Source organism: Sciurus vulgaris, assembly GCF_902686455.1.
Source record: "Sciurus vulgaris genome assembly, chromosome: 2".
Classification (NCBI taxonomy): Eukaryota; Metazoa; Chordata; class Mammalia; order Rodentia; family Sciuridae; genus Sciurus; species Sciurus vulgaris.
Window position 1 is genome coordinate 16,805,469 of NC_136462.1, and position 22,772 is coordinate 16,828,240.

At 36.8% G+C, this 22,772-nt stretch overlaps 1 protein-coding gene and 1 pseudogene across 14 annotated transcripts in view; one reads left to right on the forward strand and one right to left on the reverse strand.

The window, feature by feature from the left end:
* The window catches only part of ZC3H14 (zinc finger CCCH-type containing 14), a gene marked incomplete at its 3' end in the record, with an annotated part of 50,865 nt that overhangs the window by 24,279 nt on the left and 3,814 nt on the right, over positions 1-22,772 (reverse strand). For all 13 annotated transcript variants that reach the window (XM_079129268.1, XM_079129260.1, XM_079129259.1 and 10 more), the window contains exons 3-9: positions 17,644-17,758; positions 14,566-14,606; positions 13,775-13,970; positions 13,004-13,433; positions 12,291-12,451; positions 11,589-11,689; positions 9,443-9,598 (exon numbers count right to left, since the gene is read on the reverse strand). In XM_079129268.1, the coding sequence (XP_078985394.1) occupies positions 9,443-9,598; positions 11,589-11,689; positions 12,291-12,451; positions 13,004-13,433; positions 13,775-13,970; positions 14,566-14,606; positions 17,644-17,758 (1,200 nt within the window). The remainder of the gene's footprint in view (positions 1-9,442; positions 9,599-11,588; positions 11,690-12,290; positions 12,452-13,003; positions 13,434-13,774; positions 13,971-14,565; positions 14,607-17,643; positions 17,759-22,772) is intronic.
* On the forward strand, positions 20,629-21,903 carry LOC306653606 (large ribosomal subunit protein eL8-like; annotated as a pseudogene). Its single transcript has one exon. The product of its transcript is annotated as a large ribosomal subunit protein eL8-like (transcript).

Sequence of the window (22,772 nt, forward strand, 5' to 3'; positions counted from 1 at the left end):
AGAGACACTCTGCACCCAGTCAAGGTGTAAATCAAACAGCAGAACCTTGTATTTCCAAGCACTCCTAACACTTAACCTCCATCTTTCGTAAGTTTCATTGCTGGGTGTGGTAGCACACACTGGTAATCCTGGTTACTCGGGAGGCTGAGGCAGGAGGATAGTAAATTAAAGGCCAGCATGGGCAACTTAGTGAGACCTTATCTCAAAATAAAAAAGGGCTAGGGGTATATATAGCTCAGTGGTAAAGCACACCTGGGTTCAATTCCTAATGCTACAAAAAAAAAAAGTCTTCGTGACAAAGTTTCTTAAGAAGCTTCCACAAAATGGAGGGAAACAATGAGAAGACAGAATGGGATACGGGATACTCAAGGAGTAAATGCTAGGACAATAGCCTTGGAAAAGGAGGAAAGATGCTCTAGGAAGAAGGTGACTAAGAAAAAAGGTGAGACCAAAGATTCAATAGCACAGAGTAATAGTCCAAAGAGGGACAAAGGAAAACAAAGTCACAGAAGAGAGGGAGAAAAAAAAACCCTAGGGAATCCCAAAACAAAATACTTAAGAAATACAATGTAAATTTGCCTTAACGAATGAAATGCAGCTTGGTTTTCAATATTTAAAGTGAACCTACAAATCACCATAGCCTTAAAGATGTCAGAACAAAACGTAAATCTGGTCAACTTGACATCATGAAAGTAAAATTTAGGTGGGGGTGAGAATGGACGTGCAAGAACTGAAATGTCTATCCCCGAGAACTGAAAACATACCCAGACCGAGACAGGCATGGTAGCACATGCCTATAATCCCAGCTACTTGGGAGGCCGAGGCAAAAGGATTGCAAGTTCAAAGCCAGTCTTGGCAACTTAATGAGACAGCTCAAAAAAAAAAAAAAAAAAAAAAAGGCAGGGGATGTGGCTCAGTGATAGAGAATCCATGGATTCAATTTCCAGCACTGCTAACAAGAGCAGCAACAAAAGTTGGGGAGCCAAAATATACTGAGTTAATAAGAAATAGGTATTTAAATGTACTACTTAAAATTACAATTATAACATTAAAGGCACTAAAATCAGTGGTCTTACTATGAGCTTGAATGCAAGGAAAAATTTTAAGTTGTGGCCCTGATGTATCACAGCAAGAAATAAACATATACCATCCACAGCTGGTAAATAATACCACAAGCGTATTGTTACGGGCATGAGAAAATAAAAGTAATAAACAGAAGCATTTAAAAAGAGTGACTTCTGGGGAGTGGGGCTAGTTTCAAGAATAATGAAGCAAGGAATGTTGCTTTTTCTTTTAACTCTATAATACTATTTGAATATTTTCTAATCTACTGGCAGGCATTATACATTTAATTCTTTTGTTTTTTGAATTTTCTATGGTGACCATATACTTCATGCTTATAAAATTTTATTTTAAATATATGGGTACTTTTTATACAACATACACCAAACAGGAAAAATAAAAGGAAATCCAGGCCTAAAACATTGTAGTAAAACTTCAGAACATCAAACACAAAGAGATCTTGGAAGCAGCCAGAGAGAAAGGACAGATCACCTACAAAGGAATGACAGACAATTAGAATATCAGAAATCCACTCAACAACAATTGAATCAAGAAGACAATGGAATATATACAAAGTGATGTCAGCAAATAATTTGTTAACATGATTTGGATACACAACAAAAACTACAGCAGAAGAACAATGAGAAATAAAAATACTCATAAGTAAACAAACTTGGAAAATTTACCAACTGTTCTATAGAAACTTATAAAGAATATACTCCAAAATACTTACAATATTAGAAAATGATGATCCTCAAACAACACTCAGATGTAAGAATGAATAAAATAATAAACGCATAGATTAATATCAACAAACAGCTTTGGGATAAAAAAATGGTGTTCAATGATGCATTTAGATGACCAAACTGATAAAATGGAAACAGGAGGGTAAAGACTGAAGCAAGGATTTTTTTTTTTTTCCCAGTCCACAGCATCTTTTAATTGTTTATGTATCAAGAGCAACTATTCTGAGGCCTAAAAATTCATGTTTCATAGTTCAGGAACATAGGTCAGTAACAAACTTCTATAGAACTCAATCTAAGAAGTTCTTTATATTCTAAAATAATGTGCTCTGAAAAAAACTAGCCTTCTTTATTTCCTCAAAATTTTTCATGAAATCATAATTTCTGTAGCCAACTGCTCTTTCTTGGTTCAGCCACAGCAAACTTATAATGAACTACCAGGGAGGCAGAAGTGCTCCAACTGTATAAAACTGCAGACTCAAGGCCAGAAGACTCTGCATCTAAGTTTTCACTGAAGCACTGGAAGCCGTGGTAGTTACTGTCCTCAACATCCATGTCCTTCCTAACTGATGGAGAAATGACTAAAGCTAAGGTAATCTAGAGTCTTTAATTAAAAAAAAAAAAAAAAAAAAATCCTCAAAAGGGGCAAGAAGAACAAAACAGAAAAAGAGGCAAAAACAAATCAAAAGATGATGTCAGAAGCCAAGGGTAGCGGCATACAAATGTAATCTCAGTGATTCTGGAGGCTAGGTCAGGAGGACCTCAAGTTCAAGGCCAGCCTCAGCAACTTAGCCAAGAACCTGTCTCAAAATAAAATGAAAAAAGGACTTGGGATGTAGCTCAGTGGGAAAGCACCCCTGGGTTCAATCTCTAATACTACAAAAAGCAAAATTAGTACAACTATATCAGTAATTCTGGTAAATGGTCTAAATGTTCCAATAAAAAGGCAAACTCTTGACTACATTAAAAAACAAAACCTAGCTGGGCATAGTGGTGAAAGCCTGTAATAGCAGCAGCTCAGGAGGGTGAGACAGGAGGAACACAAATTCAAAGCCAGTCTCAGCAACTTAGTAAGGCCCTGTCTCAAAAAATTTAAAAAAGGACTAGTTAAGAGCCCCTGGGTTCAATCCTTGGTACCCACCCCCAAAAAAAGAATCCCAGCTCTATGATTTTTAAGAGGCATACGTCTAAAGCATAGAAGACTGAAAACAAAGGCATGGAAAATATGTAAGGCAAATTCTAAATAAATAGCTACATTAGATAAAACTAACTTTAAGATGAAAGCATTCTTTAGGCCAGGCACAGTGGCACACACCTATAAACCCAGTGACTCAAGAGGCTGAGGCAGGAGGATCAAGAGTTCAAATCCAGTCTCAGCTGTGAGGCACTAAGCAACTCAGTGAGACCCTGTCTCTAAATAAAATACAAAACAGGGCTGGGGATGTGACCCAGTGGTCAAATGCCCCTGAGTTCAATCCCCGGTAACTCCCCCAGCAACACACAAAAAAGCATTCTTCGGTATAAAGTTCCTAGATCAAGGACCTTTATTATTGAATCAAAAGATTCAATTTGCAGTTTTAAATAATGTATGCACCTAGTTTTTGATAGCCTCAAAATGAAGCAAAAACTGACACAAGTACAGAGAAATTAACATGTTACTACAATGGGCAGCAGCAGTGCTCTTAATTATGTCAGGCAGATGAAGAATTCAACAAGGTCAAGATTTGAACAGTAGAGCTTTATCAACTGAATGAATGCAAAATTCTCCTCCAACAATTCGTCTACTTTCTTCCAAAATACACATGGAAGAGAAACTATGCACTGTTAACAATTTTCAAAGAATATGCATTAAACAGACCACATTACCTTACCACAAGATAATTAAGTTAGGATTGTAAAATAAAGATTAAAAGACAAAAACAAAACCTCTGTACACTATAAAGATAATCCAAAACCTCGTGGGTGAAAGAAAATCATAATGGAAATTAAAGACATTATTGTAATGAAAACATTAGCAATATTGTGATACGGAGTAAAAACGGTATATCAAGAGAAATATACAGCTTAAATGTTCATACTAAAAAAGGTAGGTTAAGGTAAATTAAGAATATGGAAGGATATACTAAAAATTAATGGCAGAAATCAATGAAATAGAAAACAAAGTCTCCAAAAGAGAATCATAAAGCCAGAACTATGTTGCTAATAAGTCTTTGAATAAAACTGATGACAGACCCGAGACAAAAAAAAAAAAAGAAAAAAGAAAACACACATACTGTGAGGTGGGTAGGCTAGTAAAGAGAGGTTGGACAGAGAACACTATCAATGACTCAGGTCAATTCATGTCCATATTTAGATTTTAAAAATCTCTTAGATCTAACTGTAGAACAGTAAGTACACTAACAGATAATTGTTGCTTAGTGTCACATTGCACTTGTGAACAAATGAATGCAGAGTTCTCATCACCAGTGGTATTTGATTATCATTTCAACTTAACCTATTTATTTAAAACATGACAACAATTTGAAAAAACAAATGTATTACCTAATACATTTTTATAAGGCAAAATACCTTCTAACCACAATCCAGTTCAAGAAAAAGGACTCTGCCATGGCCTAGACACCTCTCCAGATGCCCCATTTTAATTGGTCTTCAGAGATGTATCCTGCCTGTTAAATACTCATGGTATACAGCTCAGCCAATATGTTGCTCTGACCTTTGTAGCTTGTAAACTGTTAGATTGAAGTCTTGCAGAAAAAAATCAGATTCAAATCATCTGTCAGGATTAAGGTAGTCTCTTGTTCTTTCCTGAGACACAAAACAACTGATTTTCACTCTCAAAAACAAAAAAACATGCCTGGAATCTACCTTTGTAGTCTCATTTATTAGTTGAAATAAAAAGACGCTTCCCAACATTTTCTATTTTAAGCATGCTATATGATCTGTTACAACTTCTTGACTTGGGCTGTAATAAAAAAAGTAGCCTCAGACAATTCATTTATAAACTGGTGTGGTTAGGTTCCAAAATAACTTTTTTTTTCCCCCTGGTACTGGAGATTGAACCCAGGGCCTCACACATGCTAAGCAAGCACTTAACCACGAGGCTACATGCCCAGTCCTTTTTATTTTGAGACAGTCTTGATAAGTTACTGAGGTTGGCCTCAAACTAGTCATCCTCCTGCCTCAGCCTCCTTAGTAGCTGGGATTATAGGCATGTGTCACCATGTTCAGCTCCAATAAAATTTTATTTACAAAAATGGGTGTCAACATCTATACTATTTGGTTACCCAGTGGTACCACTGTTAGGACAGACAATATAAAAGCTCAAACATTTTATTTACCAAGTTACAAGACAACAAATTGGTATCTATTATATTCCATAAGGCTGTCTTTCTTTCTCTCCCCCTCTCTCCCATTCTTTCCCTCTCCCTAGTTCTGGAGATTGAATTTCAAAGTGCTCCGCCCACTGTAATTGCTACCTTCACTAAAACTCAAATAGCTCCACCTTTGGCCACTGGGGACCTCTTAAAAGTTGGTTTCAGGGGACTGGGGAGATAGCTCAGTCGGTAGAGTGCTTGCCTTGCAAGCGCAAGGCCCTGGGTTCGATCCCCAGCACCACAAAAAAAAAAAAAAAAAAAGTTGGTTTCAGAATCCTTTTGTCTGACTCTACCATAGCAAAGACATTCATTCTAGGATTAGACCTAGAAAAGTTGTCCTTCTCAAAAGTCTTTTTTACAGAGGAAGTACTCCAAGACTTCTATCTAGGTACCAGGGACACTCAATGCTATGGATTGCTTAATGTTTCTGTACTTTTCTAGTAGATACGCCCAGAGAAAAATTCATATGTATTTATGGATAGAACACAATGTGAGTTCATAAAAATTTCCAATACAAATACAGAACAACAGGGCTTTATCTGACTGAAGTTCATACTCCATTGATTCCCTAAGAAAAATTCAAGGTCACTTTTAACTGAAAATAAAATTCTTGACTGTTTTCTTTCCTGGATTATTTTAAATATGCTAGTCCATTGTCTTCTAGCACAAAGTGATTCTGCTTTGAAAGGTCCAATGATAATATACTTTTTCTTCTTCTAAGTTGGGTGTTCTTTTAGCCTGAACACCCAAGTTTGATTTCTTTCTTTTTCATTTTCTATGGTCAAATACATTGGAACCCTTATGATTGTAGGGAGATATTTCAGTTATACAGTGTACTTTTCCAGTAAGTAGTTTCAAGTATATTTTTTTGTTTGTTTTTAATTTCTGAAAAGTCTTCTTAAAAGATAGGTAAGGTTTGACCCTGTCCTCCCGCCCCCACCACAATTCCTATGATACATACATTGTATCTCCAATGCTTATACTTTTTTTTTTGGGGGGGGGGGGGGGTACTGGAGACTGAACCCAGTGATGCTTTACCACTGAGTTACATCCCCAGCCCTTTTTATTTTTTGACACGGGGTCTCACTAAATTGCTGAAATGAGCCTCAAACTTGTGACCCTGCTGCCTCAGCCTCCCAAGTTCCTGAGATTACAGGTATGTGCCACAGCACCCAGCTCTATACTTGTTACCTGCCATTTTCTTCTGAACTATGATTTTTCACCTTTTTTTTTTTTTTGCGGTGCTGGGGGTTGAACCCAGGGCCGTGTGCTTGCAAGGCAAGCACTTACCAACTGAGCTACATCCCCAGCCAGAACTCTTTGATTTTTAAAATGTCCTTTTTTTATCTTCCATTTATCTGAAGATGGTTTATTAAGAAAAAATAATTACTGAGTTCTTTCTAGAATAGTCTGCTTTTTTTCTTCTTTTTGATGCTGTGGATTAAACACAGGGCCTCCAAGACTTCATTTCCAAATAAACTTTTATTTCTAATTCTTGTCATCTCATTTCAAAGTTTTTCCAATTATTTAACATTACTTTTGCATGAATTTTTTTTAATTGAAATTTTTGTAGCTGTACATGGACACAATGTCTTTATTTATTTATGTGGTGCTTTGGATCAGACCCAGTACACCACACATGCTCTATTGTTGAGTCACAACCCAAGGCCCTAAAATATTTTCTTAATGTATTTCAGTTCACTCTGAAATAGTATAGATTTTCCCTTTTCCTTTTGGAGTGCTGGGAATAAACCATGGCCTTTGTATGTGCGCTACTACTGAGTGACATCCCAGTCCAGGAGTCCTGTCCTTGAAGGGAACTCTAGAGCAGTAAAATGGAGAGTTTGTAGGGAGAAGAATGTTATAGCCCCCTTAGACCTTTAGCATTACCTAAGTGTCATTAGAGCCAAATCTCTTACAGCTTGTAGATGCTCTTCTCAAACTGGCACCTTTATACTTCCCAGTAAATACCTAACTGGCTGTTTGGGGGTTTTCTTGTTCTCAGGTCCGCCATTTACGGGAATAGTTCATAATGCTCACACAGAAAATTATACAATACAGACAACAACAAAAATTCTTTTTTAAATAATAGAGAAAAATGAAATTATGGCATGTGCCAGTAATGGATGGAAATGGAGAACATCATGGTAAGTGAAATAAGCCAGACTCAGAAAAATCAAAGGTGAAATGCTTTCTTTCCTATACAATAACTAGAGCAAAATGGGGGAGGGAGGATAAGATATCATAAAGATATAGGGAAGATCAGTTGAGGAGACCAAGAGGGAAGGAGGACAGATGGGAAAGAGGAAAGGCAGAATGAATTTAACAAAATCATGCTATATGAATATATAAATATACCACAGTAAATCTCACCTTCATGTATATCTATAAAGTATCAATCAAAAATAAACAAACAAGTGAAAGAACAGTGGAAGCTGGGCACAGTGGTGCACACCTGTAATCCCAGCAGCTCTGAAGGCTGAAGCAGGAGAATCACAAGTTCAAAGCCAGCCTCGTCAACTTAGTGAGCTCCTGTCTCAAAATAAATAATAAAAAGGGTTGGAGGGCTGGGGTTGTGGCTCAATGGTAGAGTGTTTGCCTAGCACAAGTGAGGCCTGGGTTCAATACTCAGCATCACATAAAAATAATAAATAAAATAAAGGTTGTATCCATCTACAACTAAAAATAACAATAAAATAAAAGGGCTGGAGATGTGGCTTGATGATTAAACATCCCCGAGTTTAATCCCTCGTACCCACTCACTCCACAAAAATAGAAAAGACCAGTAGAGTAGAAGGAAGAGAAATGGAAAGATTGGTAGGAGGGAAAAGGTGGACAATGGGGATTGAAATGGAATAAATCAAATAAAGCATATAGGATTTTGTCAAAATGAACCAACTACTATGTGTAATGCACTTAGAAAAAAAGGGCATCCTCGGCGTCATCATTTATTGGAACATTTTATAGTGCTCATTTGGAAAACTGTATAAGACAAAACAAAAAATATTACTTTAAAAAGAGCTGGGCATGGTGGTGCATGCCTATAATCCCAACTACTTGGGAGGTGGAGGCAGGATTACAAATCAAGGCCAACCTGGGCAATTAGTAAGACCATCACAAAATAAGAGAAAAACGCTGGGGATATAACTCAATGATACAGGACTTGCTTAGCATGTGCAATGGTGGGTTCAATCCCCAGCATTGGGGGCGGGAAACAAAAAAAAGAAAGAAAGAAAAAGAGAATGAAGAAACAAACAGAGGTTAGAACTATAAGGCTACGTGAAACCTGAAACAATTTAAAGAATCCAGTTTAGGAGGAATGAAAAAACTGTATTCCAAGGTGAGAGAAAAGTGTAATTAGAAACAACATGATGAGCATGTAATTTTTTTATTAGTTTTTAAATTCAGATTGCAGTAGAAAAACAGGAAAAGTGGAGAAGGGATGAGCAGGCCTAGGTGCCAAATAACAAAGCTGCCAAAGTCCAAACTGATAGCACAAGTCCTGAGCAATAAGGATGAGAGGGAGGCACTTGCACAAAGAGGTCACATGATGAAAGTTGTACTTTTAGAAATTAGCAGACTATGTAGAAATTGGGGTGGAGAGAGAGGTGAAAAAAAGGAAGTATGAAAATCAGGTGGAAGGTAACAGCTTCTGCTGTTAGGCACCAGGAGATAAAGCAGGGCCAATGGGAAAGATATGAGGCAGAACGCTGAGGAGAGACTTAATTTAAAGAAAACTAAGATTTCAAATTGGAGAGTATAAAGGAGCAAATTAAAAAAAAAAAAAAAAAGAGGGAAAGGAAAACTACAGAAATAAATACATCTTTAAGTAGGAACTTTCTGAAAACCTGCAAAATACTGATAATTATGAAGACTAGGTGACTGGGCTCATGGGAGTTGATTGTACTAGGCTTTCACTCTGGAAAACATTAAAAATTTACACAGTAAACTTTAAAAAAAGTTCCAAAAAATATGCATGAACATTCTTCATTATCTCTTCTCATACTTTTTGTGTCTAATCACTTTCTTCATACCATAAATAATACCTCATAAAAGATCCGAAATATTTAATGTCTCATGAAAAAAGTTTGAGAGCAAAATATCATCTAAATTCTGGGTTGCAGCTTAGTGGTAGAGCGCTCACCTAGAATGCATGAGGCACTGGGTTTGATCCTCAGCACCACATAAAAATAACTAAAATAAATAAAGGTATTGTGTCCATCTACAACTAAAAAAAATATATAAATAAAACTAAATTCTTACCTTGATTTTTTTCTGTATTATCTCCTTTTGTTTCCTCTTCTTTAATGGGGGAACTTATTCTGGAGGTCCTGCTTTGCCCCTGGACTACTTCTGCTAACAATTCTTCCTGAGAAGTTCGAGTTCTCGGCGCAACTGGAAGTGTCTGTTTTTGTGGGACTTTTCCATGAAAGCAAAATAAACACAGTTAACATATCAAAACTCACCAATGAACATGTCATATTAAACATAAAAAGCCTTCTTGGATTTAGAACACCCAAGGAGTTCAAAACAGTCCACAGATATCACCTCATTTTTTTCTTGCAATATTCCTGACATGAATACCAAATTTTTCTGCCAGGCCTATGTAAACAATATATGTATGTTTAAGTCACATGCCATAAACTCTATAAAGCACATGTTATTCAATTTTAATCAAATGCAGTTTAGGCTCTGTTTTGTGATCTCACCTCAATTTCAAATTGTAATTTAGGTAATCCAGGTTAAAAAAAAAAGTTTTAATGCCATTTCTTAAAATTTGGCAATCAACAAGTGTAAGGGCAGGATATTTCACGTCACAGAAATTCTCTAAGTTTCTCATGTTCTGAACAATTAATATTGCTAATAGGCCAGAAAAGGGAATGTAAATATACTTTTAGGTCAAGTGTTAGTCTGTGATTGATAGTCCTCATTCTATGCCAGGTTCTGTTTAATTTTATATTCAGGATTAAACGAGGGATAGAGGGAATCAGGAGATGGAGGAGTATAAGGATCAAAAAACTGATGGCTCATAGTTTATTTCAGAAAGGGGTCACAAAAAGAAATGGAAGAATACACCAACAGCATAATGCTGTTAAGAACATTCATCAAGCCTGTGAACGTGGCTCAATGGTAGAGTATCTGCCTAGCAAGCAAGAAGCCCTGGATTCGATCCCTACCCCCACAAATAAAGATATACAACAGTGCTTCCTGCTTTGTGTAGGCACCTCTAAGTAGATAAGGGGGGAAAAAAGAACATTCATCAAATCTATAGTAAAAATTTTAAAATATTTTGATAGTTGGCAATTACCACAACTTGTTACTAGTTTTATACACTGGCATATGTGATATAGAGTACAGAATTTAAGAACACAAAAATGGTACTCTGCCATTTGTATTTCAGAATGAGCTTTTAGTAAGTTTCCTTTGTTTGAAAAACACATACTATTTTTACATTCTGTCAAAAATGGCTTAATGTTTCTATTCTGATTAGGGGCAGAAACATGATAAATGAGTCAATTCTCTACCTTATAGTCTACTAACAGGTTCTAATGAAAAGCAAGTTTATACATGAGTCTTAAATTTCTCTGAGACTGAGAATACAGCTTAGTGCTATAGTGTAGCACACCCTGGATTCAATCCCCAGCACTGCACATAACACACAAACCTTAACGTCAAGCTGGGCATGGTAGCCCATGCCTGTAATCCCAGAAAGCAGTACCAAAAGTTCAAGACCAGCCTAGGCAACTTAACAGGACCCAGTTTAAACATAAAATTGTTTTAAAAAGGCAGGGCAGGGAATGTAGCTCATAGATAGAACATTCCTAGGTTCAATACCCACACATAAACCTTTAACTTTAGCAACTTATTATATCCAATTTCGTTTTTGTTTTTTTTTTCGTACTGGAGATTGAAACCAGGGATGCTTCACCTCTGAACTACACCTCTAATACTTTTTTGTTTTGAAAGAAGGTCTCCCTAATTTGCTGATGGTCCTGCTAAGTTGCTGAGGTTGTGATCCTCCCGCCTCAGCCTCCCAAATCTCTGGGATTATAGATGTGCCACTGTGCCCTGCAACTCCAGTCACCTTTATACATCATAAATTCATATCTAATGTTGAATTTAATGCTATTAATAAGAAAGTCTTTTTTTAAATCAAAACCCCCTTTAAAAATTTCTGTTAGACATACACTGGAAAGAGGGAAGAGAAGGCATTACACGGTGCTCACAAGAACTAAGTTCCAATGAGTTTCTCAAACTGGTCATATCTCATTTTAAAACTACTCTTCTGTAGAACTTCATCTTGGTCTTGATATATCAAAGGTACTTTTACTTTACCACAACTCAGGTAGCACTTTTAGCTAAGTGAAGAAACCTCTCACCCACTGTAAATAAACTTCATTTAAATTACCTGCGGAATAGTTAGTTGTTTTTGTTACAGATTCTTGAGCTTCAGATATAGCCTTCAAAATTAGATTCTTGTTGGCTTGTTTAGAAGGTGGAAGAGAAGGTCTAAAAGAGTTTAAAAAAAAAAAAAAGATATTTTTATAACATTTTAAATTTCACCTCTTTACAGGCTAACATTTCATTATACCTTTACTACAAATTTCTCTAAGTTTTAAACAGACCAGCTGTAGTTTTTAGACAATACCAAGAGGGATTCTCACTCTCCAGAGAGTCCACATTCTCCTTCCCTTCAAGTGCATAATCCTTACTTTCCTATTCTGTGCTCCTGCTTCTTTAGGGGGTTGGGAGGGAAGGCCAGCTAAACTGGAGTCTTTTAACTGGATTGATATTGCTTTTCTCCCTCATCCTATTAGCTTTTAATGTATTCTACAATTCTCTTTAATATCAAGCAAGTTCTCTTTCATTTACCTTGAGTTTCTTAAAAGCCAATGGAAAAATCTTACATGTGATTTACATCAGATACTTATTTTCAGGATTATTTTCTTCAAGAAATCCAGAAGGCACTGGGGTATAGCTCAATGATAGAGCACTTGGCTAGAATGCACAAGGCCCCGAGTCTGATCTCCAGTACAACTAAAACAAACAAAAAACCACCAGAAGACTCCATTGGGCAGTTAAAGATTAATTTACAGCCATGTTCAGGTACCTCCTTTCAGGCTTTGCTGGCACAGATACACTGCTGGACACACTTCCTGTTCGGGAGCCATAATCATCATCTTCCTCCTCCTCTTCTCCATCGTGATTGAACTTTTTTACTTTAACAACTGAACTCACCACAGGCAACTTTCTCTTCCGGAAGTTTTCATCCTAAAATCAGATATGCTTATGCTTACCTAGTCTCAGGAAATAATGAAGTTCTACCATAAAACATTTTAAGAAAAAGACAATCATACTGAGAATTCACAGGATACTTCCCAATTGCTTATAAAAATATAAACACTGCCTCAAATACACAGCATTCAGCTAAAACAAAACTCAAGCACTCTACAAACTCAATTTTACATTCATTGTGTAAACAGCTGCATGAAGCACTGTTGAGGAAATAAAAGGGAGTTACTTGGGTTACTTACTAGCAATTGCCAAGAATAGCCTAAAACTGAACAAATAACCCCAAAATATTAAGCTAAGGATAAAACTAACTCAAATGCCAGAAATCCAAAGAGCTACACAGATGTAATATAAAACCTTATCTAGGGGCCAGTCATGGAGCGGAAAATTTGATTGGTGTAACATGTTGAATAACAGAAAAATCAACTTAAAATAAACTTACAATATGTGTTAAGTTCTTTCACATTCTATTTATTATCAAGACCTGCCAAACTGTGGCCTAACAAGTCAGAATTAAAAATACATACAAACCTCAATACTCATTTTTTCTGAGTTGTTTCTGAAGAAGGGACTATAAGTCTCTTCTAAAGTGTTAAGCACTTCTGGTTCACACAAATGTCCTGTTTCATACACCCGGTTGTTCTGTACATCAAGTTGCTTGGCAGCATGAATACTGTTCTGCTGCTGTTGAAATGGCAACCTGTTTAAATGAGCACCACTATCTGCATTTCGACTTGCAGGTGGTCGATAAATTTCAATAGAAGGGCGAGAAGAACCATATGTAAGTGTCACTGTAGGTTTTTTCTGAGATAAGGGATTCTCCTGCACAAAATTGAGGTCTTCATCAATGAGATCATCTGGTTCCGGCTTAATATCAATTACATCTTCAGAGGGTGCTGGCTCCCTCAGAGGTTTCACTGTTGACATTAGTCGGGTCGCAGCTCCGTCATCATAAGTCTGTCTATTAAAAAACAAGACACATTACAACCAAACTGGAGCCCTTATCTCCAAATCTTCAAAGAATATTAAAAATTTATCACAAGCAAAAATGAATATTCCCTTTATGTATTTCATTCAAAACTACTCTGAAATGGCATTCATTCTTTAAACTTTGATTTACTATACTTGAAATAAAAGATAACCATACTTAGGTCCTATCTATTATTTTATTCTAAGAATTGCTAACGATTACTTCATCAATTCAGCAAAAATTGATGACGAAAATAGCAACTGAAAAAAAGAATTTAAATATCACACACATATACCCACCTCCCATACAGCTGGCACATACACGACTCTTACCTGGCATTAGTGGTTTTCTGCTCCTGTGAGCTTGAAGAAATTCTGGAATCTCTTTTTTCAGGTCTAGTGCTAGAAATGGCAAGGGGAGACACTGCAGCTTCGTGCCTTCTCTCATCTCCCCGACTGAAACTGCTCTTGTTTGAAGGCACGTTATTATCAAAGATGTTGGTATCAGAAGACTTTAGACTAGAGGGTTCTGGAAAGAAAAATATATGGTCCCTGTAATTGATTTTTATTAAAACCTGTTCCTCTCCCATCACCAGTTCAAAAGCAATACATGTTTATTAAAGAGAACTTTTAAAATATAAATAAAAATCATCAGGTACCACAAAGGTGATGTTTTGATAAAGTATACATAAACATTTTGAAAACTAAGATATACATTTTATTGAAAACTAAGATATACATGTTATTATTCCACATGGTTTTAATAGCTAATATTCCATACATAGTAATATAATAATTTATTCGATTTTTTTTATTACTGGACTTTTAAGTAATTTTCAATTATACAATAATGAGACATGTTTGAGGTTAAATTTTTGCACACATCTGATTATTTCCTTAGGATTAACTGTATTGTCCCCCCACACACTTAAATTATTTCTGAGTTACAATAAATTCACTGCTCTTACATTCATAAAAATGTGCTTCCTTACAAAGTTCAAATGAGTCACTGTTTTCAAAGTTATGGGGGTTTTTTTCCTAAAGCAGAATGACTTTAGAAAGTATCATATGCAAGAGTGAGCAGGAATTTCAAAAAAAAAAACCTCAATGTTATAAAGTCTTACCCGTTGTAACAGAGCGAAGTTTATCTAATACACCATGAAGCCTAAAAAAAAAAAAAACAAAAATAAAGCCTCCCTTAAGAAAAGTTGTTTCAAATGCCACTTTAAATTTGATATTATATCCAGATATTGATATATGACATTTAATGGATAAATGGTACTAAAATTTACTTTCTAGTTTCACCCTTTAAAAAAAGGCTTTTAATAAATACTATAGACGTCAACTGAAAAAATTATATTTTCTTCACTATTTTAAACATCTAGCCTCTATAAAAATAAGGGCAATGAGGCAGGGGTAGAGCTCATCGGCAGAGTGAGTTGTCAGCATGTACAAGGCCCTAGGTTCAATCTCTATCACCAGAAACAAGGGGAAAAAGGATTAGAGTGGTCTCCAAAAATATCACCTTGCTTCTTAAGAACTAAAAACTCAGAAGAACTTACAGTAAAACGAACTTAAGTATCCCAAACGTCTAATACTGCTTATTGTTATGACTGTTTAATCAGTTTTTTGGTACTGGGGATAGAACACAAGGGTGCTTTATCACTGAGCTCCATTCCCAACCCTTTTTATACTTACTTTTTGAGACAGGGTCTTGCTAAATTCCTAAGGCTGGCGTCAATTTCAATCCTCCTGTCTCAGCCTCCCAAGCCAATGGCATTATGGGTGTATGCTACCACACCCAGCTTTCTGTTTAGTTAGGGGTTGAACCCATGGCTTTACACATGAAAAGCACAAATTCTGCCACAGTCGCAAAACCCCCAGAACAGCAATTTATATTTATTTTAACAACTTACATGATTTCTTAAACTGAATTCTAGTTAATAAACAATCTCAAAATACACTATTTCACTATAACTATGATTTTCAAAATTAATGCTATAAGCAAACATAGGCACAACTGTGTTTTTAACATAACCTATTTTAGTAATATTTAGTAGCAAAACTGCCTTGCAGCCATTCCAAGAGACAACCCCCAAACATTCAAAATCTCATTCTATTGTTTCACTGAGAACCCCAGTCACATGCCAAAGTCCCCATGGACACAATTACTTCAGGGCTTCAAAAAATTCAAATAGTCTGTTTGGGGTTGGTGTTAAAAGAACTTAGGAAAGCAAGAGGCCAAAATGAAGATGCCACCCTTGTATCAGTACAATTATTGAATGTATGGCAAGATGAGAAAGCTGAATTAATTTGATTTTAAATTCAGTTTCAGATAATGATTATGCTTATTTAAGAAATCTGTGTAGAGCCAGGCACAGTGGGGAATATCTGTAATCCCAGCTACTCAGGAGGCTGAGGCAGGAGGATTGCAGGTTCAAGAAAACCTGGGAAACCTGATGAGATCCCATCTAAAAATAAAAATTAAAAGGGCTGGAATGGGGCTGGGGTTGTGGCTCAGTGGTACAGTGCTTGCCTAACGTGTGAGGCACGGGGTTCAATTCTCCACACCACATATAAGAAAGTAAAATAAAGGTTCACTGACAATAAAAAAAAAAAAAAAAAAAAAAGGGCTGGAATATAGCTCAGAGATAGTGTGCCCCAGGTTTCATTCCTAGTCCCCCCACTAAGGAATAAAACTGTCTAGAGTATTTCATCAAATCATCTGGAAAAGGATCTACTAGTTAAATTTCCCACCTTGGATTAGCTGAACTCAAACCCAAAGTGATCCAAAGGTTAAACCAAACGTCAGGTCATAAAAAATGTTTATGAAACAAAACAAATACTTGGACTGCTAAAAACGTTTTTTTAAAAAGTACTCAAGAATGGTATAATTCCAGGGGCTGGGGTTGTGGCTCAGAGGTAGAGCACTTGCCTAGCATGGGTAAGGCACTGGTTTAAGTCTCAGCACCACATATAAAAAAATGAATAAAATAAATGCCCATCAACATCTAAAAAATTTTTAAAAATTAAAAACAAAAAGAATGGTATAATTCCCCCAGTCAAAAAAGGATCATGATCTTTTTTGGGGCCAACAATAAGACAAACTGTAATAAGTTGGTTAGGTCATCCACACTGGTGCAACGTATGTGTGTACCATCTGAGGATAATTGTACTCTCATAATGTTCTCCAAAACTGTACAATATAAACCCAGAGAATTACAAAGTGGCTTCACAAAAACTGTAAAGTACATATGTATCAGGCCACGAGCTCACTCTATTCTCACCACTAACTTTCTCTGTAACTAGTGGTGCCTAGTCTAAGAGCCCTCATATGAGTATTTCTCAGCTATCTTTATCCTCCCCTATTCCCCCACCCTGGTAGCAGGACCTGGCCTTCTTAAATTCAAATTTATGCTTCTAGTCAGTACTATCAACTAAAGACATATATGGTTTCAAAGGACAATCAACAATAAAAGAGCAGCCTGTACTGAAAAATAAAGATGCTTATTTAAAAATTTTCATGCTTCAAAGATGAGTGGATTTTTTATGAAATGAAGGCATACATAAAAAATTAAAAAGCTAAAAACTTAAACAATGACTCTGGAGGCTAAGGTGGGACAACCACAAGTACAAGGCCAGCCTGGACAACTTAGCAAGATCATGTCTAAAAATAAAAAACAAACAAACAAAAAAACTGAGGTTGTAGTTCAGTGGTAGAAGCAGAGCCCCTGGGTTCAATTCCTAGTACCACAAAAAATAAATGAACAAAACAAAACAAAAAAGAACTTTGGAAAAAGCAATGCAGAAGCCAATTCAGTCCAAACATCATCTGGTATCTTCAACTGGTTTGGATCAGGGAAAGGAATGGTAAGATGTAAAAATTTATAAAAGAAATCTAACAACTACAGCTGACACATGTTGAATCCTATGGGCCAGGAACACCTACAAGCACTTTACATGTATGTAAAGTAAACCCTCACAGCAATTCTATAAACCACATTAAACACATGGAGAAACCAAGGCAAGATAGAGAGTCAGATCAGCTTTGGCAATCTGGCTCCAGAGGCAGTGCTTTCATACCTGGCATACTATTTCAGCACACTGACTCTAACTTAACTGTCAAGAAACCTTTCCAGAGAGATCACCTACTCTGACTTCTGCCAAACTTTGGTCTGAGTCACAGATATTCAGAAACATACCATACGGTGAATCGAATTGTGTTGTTCCCTAGAAACAGGGACAGGTCCTCTGTCATTTGGTCCTGACTTTTCTTGTTGGCCACCATCACCATAATGTAATCAGGAAGTTCTTCATCTATTTAAAAGGAAAAGTATATCAAATTTTTTTTGTTTTCCCCAATATTTGTATTTAGAGTTGATGTGCTTCAACATATAGATGTAGTTTTAAGAATTAGTATCTCTATTGGAATTAAATTAGGTAAGAAAGCTCAGCTTCGATTTTTTTTCCTCTTCATCCCACAAGTACTGCAATTATCAAAAGGATGAGAATTAGAAATAACTGATGAATTTACAGTTATAAAATTGGGGTTGCGGTTGTAGCTTGGTGGTGGAGCACTTGCCTACCATGTGTGCAAAGCAGTGGGATCAATTTTCAGCACCACGTGAAAATAAATAAAATAAAGGTATTGTGTCCATCTACAACTAAAAGAAAAAAAAATTAAAACAATTAAAAATTTTTAAAAATTAAACTAGACACTCTGAATTATAGACCCAATCTTGAAAATACATTCATTTTCTTGAAGCTATTTTTTAATAATGTTCATTAACTTTAGAAGAGCTTCTAGAAAGTATATGGACATTCCTCAAGAATAACTGTTATGTTTAATTTTCTGTTTCAAGGTAATACTCATTTTTCAAGAAAATACCTTTATCCCTCGTAAAGGCAAAGGCAGATCTTGATTAGTATAATAAACTTCAAGTTACATCAAATAAACTAAAGTCAGCCCAAATTACATAACTTAAAAATTTCAATCTTAAAATTAGGTAGGAGTTGGGAGTATTATAACTTAACAATAGATCATCTGTCTAGCATGCACAATGAATGTCCTGGGTTCATTCCCTAGTACCACTGAAAATATATAATAATTAGTTAAATAACACCAAATCAACTCACTCTTTTATCCTCTCAATGGTAACCCTACACAGTGAGGGTGAAATACTGAATAAAGAAAAACATTTAAAAAGAATACCTCATAAAAAAAAAAGAAAAAAGGAAGCAAAAGCCATTATCAGAAACTCTAACCCCTACCAAGCAAACAAAAAAGTATTTCTTTACTAAATTCTTTTATACTTAAAAATACTCCTATTTTTATAGAGGCAGAAATGTTCATTTCAGAAGTACAATTAGACATTTGTTTCAAAGAAAATATCAGAAGTCCAGTTCAAAAGAAGTAAAAATACATTTAGAAAGCTCAACCTAAAAAAGGAAGGGGAAGACTGGGGTTGTGACTCAGTGGTAGAGCACTCGCCTAGCATGTGTAAGGCCCTGGGTTTGATCCTCGGCACCACATAAAAATAAAATAAAGGTACTGTGTCCACCTACAACTAAAATAAAAAAATTAAAAGAACAAAAAAAAAAGGAAAGGGAGGTCAGAATATTTCATGGAAGCATGAAATGTATGAAAAGATACAAGGACTAGTAGTCTGTCACTTGTTTTTCTTTAGTAGAGTAACAAAAAGCCTCCCACTGCTTTCTAGCAATTATAGTAAATAAGCTGGGACCTTATTTATGTATAGTACCTACTATGGGCACCACTGGTAACTCAAAAGAAATAGTCAAAAGACAAGTTGGAAGTCTTGAAAGTTTTTCTTCATAATGTTGATACAAATTGACTATTCTTCTGCTATCACCATGCATTTGTTTGTATTTTCTAAAATTTTATGAAATTAATGTGGGCCTCATTACAGGGTAGGGGCAAGGAAAGATACAAAGCAGCCCCTAAAAATTTTGGGGGGCTGATGGATATGTTCTTACAATTCTCTTGGTGGTACTGGGATTCCAGTACCTTGCATATTATAGGCAAGCACTCTACAGATGAGCTAAACACCCAGGCCTATATGTTCATCATCCTGATTTGTGGTGAAGGTTTTGGGTATATACATGACAAGAAATACTGAAGTACAGACTCTATGTGCAACTTAATGTATGCCAATTATTTCTCAACAAAACTCTTAGTAATTCATAGGTTGTGCTGGGCACAGTTTCATATCCCTATAGCCCTAACTCAAGATGCTCAGGAGAGAGGATCACAAGTTTGAATTCAGGCAATTTAGCAAGAACCTGTCTCAAAAAACAAAGGAGGAGAATGGCTGGGAATATAACTAAGGTAATAGGGTGCTTGCCTAGCAAGCTTAAGGTCCTGGGTTCAATCCTCAATATGGGGAAAGAAAGGGGGGAAAAAAAAAAAAAAAGAATCATAGTTTGTTTTCTGAATAGACATACAATGAAAATTAAGAATCTAACCAAAAAACTAACATGCAGTCATGAGACATTTTACCAGAACTCTGGCAGACTTCTCAAGTTCATCTGAAATGAGCACAACAAAAAAAAATCTTGAAGGCTTCTGGAAGCTCATACTTCTAAAAGGTAAATGTAAAACTATCTACATTAATTGTAACTGCAATCTCAATGAAATGCTCCATTTTAATCACAAATGAGATCTTATTAACTCCTTAAAAAAAAAGTTCATCTTTGTATCCCACCCTATGCCTTAAAAACAGACACTGTCAGGTGCAGCAGCACTCAACCATAATCCTAGTGACCTGGGAGACTGAGACAGAAGGATTGCAGCAAGGACAATTTAGCGAGACCCTGTCTCCAAAAAAAAAAAATTGGGGTGGGGGGGGGAGTACCAGGGATTGAACTCAAGGGCAAATGACCACTGAGTCACATCCCCAGTCCTATTCTGTATTTTATTTAAGCACTGAGTTTCTTAGTGCCTTGTTTTTGCTGAGGCTGGTTTTGAACTCTTGATCCTCCTGCCTCAACCTCCACAGCTGCTGGGATTACAGGGGTGCACCACTGCACCTGGCTCAAAATAAAAATAAAATTTTAAGAAGAGTGCCCTGGGTTCAAACCCCCAACCACCACCACCACAAAAAAAAAAAAAAAAAAAAAAAAAAGGGAAAGAAACAAGCAAGAAAGAAAATAGATAAAGACACACACAATTCCTTCTCCTTTCTCTCTTCTCCAGCAGCCCAAGACACAGAAAGGGAATAAAAGCTACCCCAGGTCCTGCTGTTATCAAGAAGCAGGAAGCAAAATGATAACTCCCTTGTTCCAGAAAAGGCCTAAGAACTTTGGCAATGGACAGGACATCCAGCACAAAGGGACATTATCAGAATTGTCAAATAGCCCCACTACATCTGGCTGTAGCAGCGAAGGGTTAGATTCCATGAGCAGCAAAGCCTCCTGCAAAGCAGTTCACCTAAGCCTTAAACCAATGAACAACTACCCAACTGCTTAAGTTTGCCCACAAGTACAGACCAGAGACTAAGCAGGAGAAAAAGCAGCGGATGGTGGCGTCAGCTGAGAAGCAAGCTGCTGGCAAAGGGGACAATCCCACTAAGGGACCACAGGTACTTCAAATAGGGGTCAATACTGTCAACACCTTGGTGGAGAATAAGGCTCCGCTGGTGGTGATTGCATATGATGTGGATTCCATCAGCTGGTTGTCTTCCTGCCCGCCCTGTGTTGCAAGATGGGAGTCCCTTACTGCATCAAGGGGACATCCAGTTCACAGGAAGATGTGCACCACTGCTGCCTCCACACAGGTTAACTCGGAAGAGGAAGGAGCTCTGGCTAAGCTGGTGGAAGCTATCAGGACCAACTACAATGACAGATATGAGATCCAACATCACTGGGGAGACAATGTCCTGGGTCCAAAATCTGTGGCTCCCACTACCAAGCTGGAAAAGGCAAAGGCTAAAGAATTTGCCACTAAACTGGGAAGAATGTTACAGTCGGGTTTTCTGTACATTAAAATAATAAAATTGTCCTTCAAAGAAACAAATATTCAACTATTTATTGAAGGATTGTTTTCATAACCTTAAAGAGTTCAGGACAATTTCTAGGATAAAGATTAGAAAGTCACCCTTTCAGAAGGAAAATGGTAAACACACATACAAATGATCAGGTACTAATTGTGAACATATATTAGTAATACAATCCATTTTATTTCAAATGAAGTTGAAGAGCAACCTGTTTATGCAATCAACTGACATTTATGAAACATGGTTCTCTTCTAGGCTACTGGAACACAGAAAACACGAAATATTGTCAAGAAACTGTGAAAGTGGGAATATAGCTTAGCAGTAGAGTGCGTGGAGATCCTGGTTTCAAGTCCCAGCACCAAAACACAACAAACTTTTGTAGAAGAAAACAAGCTGGGTGTGCTGGTGCATGTCTATAATCCCAGCAACCTGGGAAGCTGAGGGGCGGTGGGGGGGGGGGGGGGGGGTGGGGGGGGGGGGGGGGGGGGGGGGGGGGGGTTGCGGATGGCAAATTCAAGGTCAGCCTCAGCAACTTAGCAAGGCCCTCAGTAACTTAGTAAGACCCTGTCTTAAAATAAAAATTTTGGAGGGGGTAGCAGGATTGAACTCAGGGGCACTCAACATTTGAGCCACATCCACAGTCCTATTTTGTATTTTATTTAGAGACAGGATCTCACAGAGTTGCTTAGTGCCTCGCTGTTGCTGAGGCTGGCTTTGAACTCAAGATCTTCCTGCCTCAGCTTCCTGAGCTGCTGGGATTACAGGAATGTGCCACTGTGCCTGGTTTAAAATATATATATATATATATATATTTTTTTTTTTTTTTTTTTTTTTTTTTTAAAGTGCAGGGCATGTAGCCCAGTGGTAAAGCACCTCTGGGTTAAATCCCCAGTACCCACCCACCGCCCAAAAAATTTTTTTCCACCGATTTTTTGAAGTTAATACAGCAGAAACACTAAGAACCCAGAAGACCTGAGTTCTCTGACCTTAAATCCGCTACTGACCAATTCTATGTGGTCCACAAGACTTGCCGCCCTTTTTTTTTTTTTTTTTTGACCTATAAAAGGAATACTACTACCTACCACCTCAACCCCAGCACTGTGTTCAGGAACAAATGTAACAATATAAAAATGTTGTGAAAAACTACAGAAAATTATATTATGTTTCATAATAGATTAATGTTGCAACAAGGTTTCTAACAGGCTCAAAATTCTTGAATCACAATCTGATAAATGATCAAAGGGCACTGCATTTAGGCTCAGTAAGAATGTGTTTGTGCTTTCATGTGCTAGAATAAAAAAGTTCATCACTAGGTT